General features: G+C 41.0%; 1 protein-coding gene across 1 annotated transcript in view; it reads left to right on the top strand.

Annotated features, from left to right (window-relative positions):
- Positions 1-7087, top strand: part of LMO4 (LIM domain only 4) — a 40058-nt gene extending 32971 nt beyond the window's left edge. The window contains exon 5 of the mRNA XM_059688962.1: positions 6807-7087. Coding sequence (XP_059544945.1) covers positions 6807-6848 — 42 coding nt within the window. The 3' untranslated portion in view covers positions 6849-7087. The remainder of the gene's footprint in view (positions 1-6806) is intronic.
- The last annotated feature ends 735 nt before the right edge of the window (positions 7088-7822 follow it).

Below are 7822 nucleotides of genomic sequence, written 5' to 3'. Positions count from 1 at the left end.
CCGATTGCTGCTTCCTGAACAGTCCCTACAATCAAGCCTGAAACCCAGGCATTTGCGCTCACTGAGAATCAGACTGGCGACCTCTTGGTGCCTGACTCGATGCTCAACTATCTGAGCCACACCAGCCAGGGCTAAAAAGGACCTTTGTGAAGATTAAGTAAGAAAATGTGTACGAAGCCAAGTGGAGTCAGTACTGAGATACAAAGCCTCATCCGTTCACTCCTGCCCCCACCTCCGGCCTGTCTGAGGGCTGGGCATATGGTCAGTGCTAGGTCTATACGGCTGGGGACAGCTCACTCAACTTTAAAAAATATGGGGCACTTTCTGGCCCTCAAGGTTTATATTCTTCCTTTGCAAGTAGAAGCTGGTATTGATTTCAGAGCCTTGAGAGGGGAGAAGTGATGTTCCTTATTTACAAACATTTACTTGGACTGGTATCTGGGACACCCCAAATATGCTATGAGTCATTCAGAGGATAACGAGATCTATCGCACTGTACAGATTACTCACTAATTTGACATTTGGGGATTTTTTTTGCAAAATGTTAGGGAACATTTGACAAGATGCAGATTGCTGCATCCGTAAGTACATTTGACTCTGAGGATGGTAGGCACGCTCCCCTGATGTGGTTACAGTTGTTTCTAGCACCAGCTGTTGCATCCTGACAAGGTGGCTTGTTTTATTGCCCCCCTAAAGGAGAAAGTATTTGAATTTTGCTCTGAAAACATAATTAAAACTCATCAAGCACCTACTATGTTTCATTCAGTCTTTACTGTGATCCTGTAGGTACTTATCATTAGCATCTCTATTATTTAGTGAGAACACTGGAGTTCAGAGATGTTAAGCAACTTGCTTAAGGTCACACAGCTCTGAAGTTTCTAAGCTAGAATTTGGACCAGGGGCTGCCTACCCCCAAAGTCTGGGCTCCGCTACAGCAGAGCGTCTCTCACATCACCAGAGCATCATCTGATTCTGACTTGCTTCTCCCATGACGAGGAGGCGTGAAGGAGAGGAACGTTTCTTGGCCAGTCCTTGTTTTAAACCACTGGCAGCATCTTGTTTGACACTGTTTCATAAGTGAGGTCTGAATGAGCTGGTCATCTTATCATGACATTGTTTTCAAAGTCGAACAAGGAAGACTGTGTTAAGGGAACGAGAAGGGCCCTCCCAGGCCCCATCCCCAGGCGCAGTTATCGTGGTCACATTATTTTTGGCATTGTACCATACCGCTGAGATTTTCCACTCCCTGTCAGGAAGATTTTCTCCCTTTCCTATCAGCTTCAGGAAAACAAAGGGGCATGTGTATAGGATCTGGATGCGAGGAATATAGGAAGTCCAAGAAGTAGGGGTAGGGACCTTAGGGAAAGCCTGGATTCTGGGCCATAGTTCTTGGGGGAACCCAGTTGACGGGAGGAGCTGTTCCAAGAAGAGGGCCCCCAGTGAGGTACTTACACACTCAAAAGAGAAAATAAATGCCTCCTGGTTCCAAGGGCCACCCCAAAGCCACACTCTTCAGTTACCACTTTAAATGAAAGACAAATATCTGAGAGATGCAAGTTAAAACTATGAAGAGATATCACCTCACACCTGTCAGAATGGCTGCTATCAATAAATCAACAAACAACAAGTGTTGGTGAGGATGTGGGGAAAAGGGAACCCTCATGCACTGTTGGTGGGAATGCAGACTGGTGCAGCCACTATGGAAGAGAGTATGGAGTTACCTCAAAAATTAAAAATGGAACTGCCATTTGACCCAGAGATCACACTTCTGAGAATATATCCTAAGAAACCTCGAATCATCAATCAGAAAGAATATATGCACCCCTATGTTCATAGCAGCGTATTTACAATAACCAAGATCTGGAAACGGCCCAAGTACCCATCAGTAGATGAATGGGTAAAAAAGCTGTGGTACATTTACACATTGGAATACTACGCAGCTGTGAAAAAGAAGGTACTCTTACCTTTTGTAACAGTATGGATGGACCTGGAGATTATAACAGTAAGTGAAATAAGCCAGTCAGAGAAAGACAAATGCCAAATGATCTCATTTTATGTGGAATCTAATAAACAAAATAAACTGATGAACAAAATAGAGCAAGAGGCATAGATACATAGAATGGACTGACAGATGTCAGCGGCGAGAGAGTTAGGAGGGACTGGATGAAAGAAGGTAAAGCTATTAGCCAAAGAACATATATGCATGCACTGTTGGTGGAATACAACAGTGTGGTGATGGCCAGAGGGACGGATGGCCAGAGGGAGGGAGAGGCATGGGCCTGGTGGAGGTGGGCAAATGGAGGGAAAATGGGGGACATCTGTAATAGTGTCAACAATAAAAATAAAATAAAAAAACAACAACAGCCAAAACTAAACTTTAAATATTATAGTAAAATAAATAGATAAATAAAAGTTTTAATCTAAAAAAATAAAAGAGACAAAAAATACAGGGTTTCCTTCCAAAAATGTATACACACTTTAACAGCTGATAGCTCAATTTTGAAAATGAAATGTATTTTAATAAACACTGCCTTTATAATTATTCAAAGTGTGTGTATGTATTTTTTTCAGACACTCTATATATTAAATAGGAGGTAAGAAAACCCTAAGATTTTTCTTTTTTCTTTTCTTTTTTTTTTGTGGAAACAAGAGAGAGAGAGAGAGAGAGAGAGAGAGAGAGAGAGAGAGAGAATATGAAGCTTCCAAAGGCTCCCCCCCCCCCCCCCAGTGGCCGACCCTGCGTTCTCACCACCCTGGTGATGACGTGATGACGATGCAACCTGTCCTTGTCATGCGCCCAAGAAAACCCTAAGATTTTTCATACATTTCCTTATACCTTTCCTATCTCTGTTGGTAAGTCGGGCCTGCCCAAAGGAATAGTAAGTTTTTCAAAACAGAGATTGTGTGCTCTGTCTGATTCTTCTTGACTGCTTGGTAGCATTGTGTGTATGTTAAGGGCTTAATAAATGCTTGTTGAAATTAAAATGATCCTTGGAACAAAATCCATCCTGTGAATTTTAATACTTTAGTATTTAACACTTTAAGGATTGATAGTGGCTAAGTTCTTTCTTTCTCTAGCCTTGTACATTTAAAAAAGGTTTACAACACTTGATTTTTAACAAACAAGTAATAAACAGGGATACAACTCATATATCTGAATCAGAAAGCTAGAACAGGGGTTCCCTACCTTTTCAACCAGGGAAGTCCTTTTTTAATGTTATGAAACCTTCATGGATCCTTCCATATGATAATGGTTGCATTTTTAAGGTCTATTAAATTGGGAGAAAGCTACAATAACAAAATATTTTGTAGTAATTTTTTATTTTATTAACTCCAACATCTAAAAACTGGAAAGAAAAGAGTAGTATGGCTTGTGTCCTATTATATAACCTACTTATCACCTGGGAGGTGGGGAGTGGGGTGGACACAGCTTGAGCTTGGAAATTGGCGGGCTAAGTGTTTGGAGGTATTTAGCTTCTTTTGATCTCTTCCTCCACTTCCTTTTCTATACAGTTGAAAGCCATAGCCATGTTAGCAGTTTGCAACCCAATTAAGAGTGCTGATTCATGCCCTAACTGGTTTGGCTCAGTGGATAGAGCATCGGCCTGCGGACTGAAAGGTCCCAGGTTCGATTCCGGTCAAGGGCATGTACCTTGGTTGCGGGCACATCCCCGGTGGGGAGTGTGCAGGAGGCAGCTGATCAATGTTTCTCTCTCATTGATGTTCCTAACTCTCTACCCCCTCCCTTCCTTTCTGGAAAAAAATCAATAAAATATATATATTTTTAAAAAAGAGTACGGATTCCAAATGCAAACTGATAAAGGGCTGGGTTTATTCTTCTGGGATTTCCTACTCCAGAAGTGGTCCAAGTAAAACTGGCCCTACTTGAAGTCTTTACCACTGTTAGAATGGTCGTCTAAATGTCATCTTCAGAGGCTGGGAGACAGCACGGGCTAGTGAGTCAAACACCACCTTGCTCACCCAGAGGCCTTGGTACTAAGTCTGGCTCTGTTTCCAGTTGGCTGACCAAGCCAATTCAGCTCTCCGGAGCACCCTGGACTCATCTGTAAAGTGGGAGGTGGAACTAGATGACCTCGGAAGGCCCATTTGTAGGCTACAGATCCCCAGGAATGGTCCCGAAGCACCCGAGCCATCTAGCCGGGGGCCAGGTGCCACCCAGCTTGTCCTTATGCCAAGCCCACTACCTGCACAGACCAGCTCACGAAAGGTTGCACTCAGAACTTTGCTCTGGGTCTCTCTGGAAAAGGGGATTTCATTTTTGGTGTCCTATTATTAACCTTTTTCCACGCTCTGTTTTCCAAGTTTAGGTTGGCTCAGCAGAGATGAACATGGATTGTTTGGATTTTTGCCCAAGCTGTTCTCCGAGCCTGATAGCACATTCATTACTCCCTACCCATGGTTTCTGCTAAATGACCTCGTTAGTGCTCTAATTACATGTTGCTCTTCAGAAAGCCGGGGGTGGGGGTGGATGAGTTAACGAAGGCTGAGGACTGAGATGGAGTACATTGTAAACATGCTGAATGACGCCTACCTTCCCCTGGCCTGATTACCCGTGGGGAGTTGGAAGGGAAGCTTTATGCTTCTTTGTCTCCTCTTCTCCTATCATTACACATTAAAAGATAATAATAACACATACAAAATGTGTTGGTGATAGTTGGTAATACATGAATTTGAAAGCTGGATAGTAATATCTTTATAATTTGATGTCCATAGAATCAGAGAATTAAAAAAGAACCCTAAGGGAATAAAAATGAAAACAGATATTGAGTGCCTATCATGTGCGCATACAGGTTTCTGTTCATCTTACCAACAATCCTATGGGCTAGTTATTATGCTTGATTTATTAATGACGAAGCAGGGTCAGAGAAGTTCAAGTATTTTCCAAAGATGCAAGTCAAGTATGTGGCAGAGTTGGGAATTGAAAGCCCAGGTATGTCTGATTCTAAATCCCAATATCCCATGCTACCTCTCTATTAATTAACTCACTCATTGACTCATTTATTCAACAAATATACTCGACCTCTATCCTATGACAAAGTATAATCACAAAATTTCAGAGTTTCTATATTACTATTTTAAATTCAAGTATACAAATTCCTCAGGTGACTTTACTTCAGTGGTGTCTTCTTAGATCATAATTTCCTCTGTCCTCTCAGGCTTCTTACACTTCTGCCTTGAGGGACAGATCACAGATCTGAGACTCAGGATCCTGGTTGGTATATTTAAAGATTATTCTGAGAAAACTTCTGTTTTTCAGGTAAGGAAACTGAGGTTCAAAGATTTGTTGAAGTGGTCAACCTTTTACTGCACCACATTCCAGTGATGCCAAGAGTGCATTTATATGTATTTGGAGTGTTGAGAAAGGAAGATGGTGAGCCATGACACATAACGAAGATTTTCACCTCCAGCGGCCTGTGCCCATGAGGAGAGGTGCCGTGCCCACTGCACACAGAGGCTGATTAGCAAGTGACTTTAACTTTAGCTTGTTAACTACAAAACCACACGGGTTTAATTTCAATGAAAGAGAACCCATCTTCCAACCTGGGTCTCTGAAGTTGTAGGGTTTTCTTTTGGGTAGTGTTTAGGTGAACTTGTAGAGTCAAATACTTTCACTTATCCCAGTGGAATTCTCTCTGCCACGTTTTTAAAAAAGTGGCAAGTACAATCTGTTGAGTGATAAGGAATGTCCACACTTAGGAAAAAAATAAATGATGTGATAGTAATATTAACAGGATTCAACTTTCACCAAGTGATGAACTTTCTTAAAACAGGGGGGTCTAAACCATGTGATTACTAATTAGCGTTTCAACAAAGAACTTGGAATTTTGCGAACCACGCATTTAAAAATGTGAGCATTGTTTGTTTGACAGACTGTCGAGACACTTGTGCAGGCTTAATATATTAGTTTATTCTATAGCAATCAAGTTGTTATTATAACTACAAGAAGACGGAAAAATAAGACTTTCACAGTCAAATCAGCCATAGGAAAGAAGTGAAAAACAAAACACAACTTTGAGCTATTTCCTGAATCTATAGTATATTTGCTGAACTGGGGGTGTGAAACAGCAGGAAACCATTACTGCATGTGATCCTAGTTTTAATGATTCCACTAGAACATAATAAACCTATAATATGTATGCCTTGAAATAAATTATAGATCCCATAGTAAAAGGCAACCCCTTATTCCACATTTATCAGTTTTGGAGAACTGCTCCCTTCTTCTGCAAATAAGTCATTAAGCTTCATGTTTCACCACCGAACAACTTTGGGAAGAATTATTCAAACCTTCTGAAGTAATTCATTTGTATTCCTCTTCTATTTTTAATAACCAAAAACATACACGGGAGATGCACATATACCTCTAGAATTTTTGAATGACTGGACAAAGCACTGTTAAAAATTCAACAGCACTAATTACTAGCTGAGCAGTATAAAAACCTCTGAATAAATGTCAGCCTAGGAGATAAGCTCTTATCTTAATCTAATGACTCCACAGACTTAATTTGTCAGGCCAGCCTCGTTGATGAAAAACAGGCTTCTAGTCTCCAGTGTGAGCAGGGACATCGTTCCAAATCTTTGAAGTTGGATAGTAATACCATCAGTGTCATCCTATAAAAATCTTGCCACCAAGCCAATTTAATTCTTATTGTCCTGTTACACTAATTAAAGTTGTTCCACCCCCGTTGGACAAATATCTAAAAGTGAAGTCAATGTATTTGTAGATTTGCTACATTTTGAACTAATCACCCTCAACTTCCCATGTTTTGTGCATTTTTTCCATACAGCCGGAACAACAGGGGCCATCTATCTTTCTATGGGGAAGCTGAAATGTCCAGAAGAATCCATCAATTCAGAGGAACCCATTCATTGAGAATCCATGTAGCAAAGTAGTTGAGAGTGGATCTTCTGAGGCAGAAACACCTGGTGGAATTTTTGCTCTGTCACTTATAAGCTGTGTGACTTTGGGTAGATTTCTTAAACTTTCTTAGCCTCAGCTTAATCATCTGTAAAATAGAGGGTAATCATGGATATTATGAATGTTAAATAAAATAATGCTTGCTAAGTATTTAGAGTGCCAGACCTTTATATTTAATTCAGTTCAGCTTTCATTCATTCACTGACTCCATTCATTCATTCAATAAACAAATACATAACAAGTCTATGGCACATGCTAGGTGATACATAGGGCATATGAAGAACCAAAGGGCAGAATCTGTTGCCTTTGAAGGACTTTGTATGAACTTGTAGCTCGAGCCTGACACAATCAGCTGATCTCACTACACCTGGGCAGGAAATTCCACAGAATTACCACGACTTTCCACTTAAACTTTGTTGTGAACCTTGTTGCTGGTTTTCCAGCAATATGGGGACCTAAATTTCCATCACAGAGGTCTGTTGCGCAGATGCCATGAGATAATGTATTGCGGACAGCCAAATGTTGGTGGCCTTTCACTTCCCTTCCTCTCTTGTCCCTGCTGACCCAGGATCACACGCATGGCACAAGCACAGCTAGGGAGGCTCCTTTGTCTGGGTTCATCCCATTCTCATCAGTCAGTGTATATTCTTTCCAGCACCCTGTCCTTCCTCTGCCCAGTTCCCTCTTCACTACTTGGACGGCACCTTATTGATTTTCTATTCTATTTAATGCCACCTGGAGATATTTGTTGATATTTGTTATTTTGTTGATTTCCTTCATGGAATGCGAGGACACAATTTCTTTAAAACCTCTTGAAATTCATGCAGGTACTTAACAAGTATGTGCTGAGAGTCTGTTACCTCCTAGGAACTCCACTGGGTATTG

Source organism: Myotis daubentonii, chromosome 3, assembly GCF_963259705.1.
Source record: "Myotis daubentonii chromosome 3, mMyoDau2.1, whole genome shotgun sequence".
NCBI lineage: Eukaryota > Metazoa > Chordata > Mammalia > Chiroptera > Vespertilionidae > Myotis > Myotis daubentonii.
This window is presented reverse-complemented; position numbering and strand designations above follow the sequence as displayed.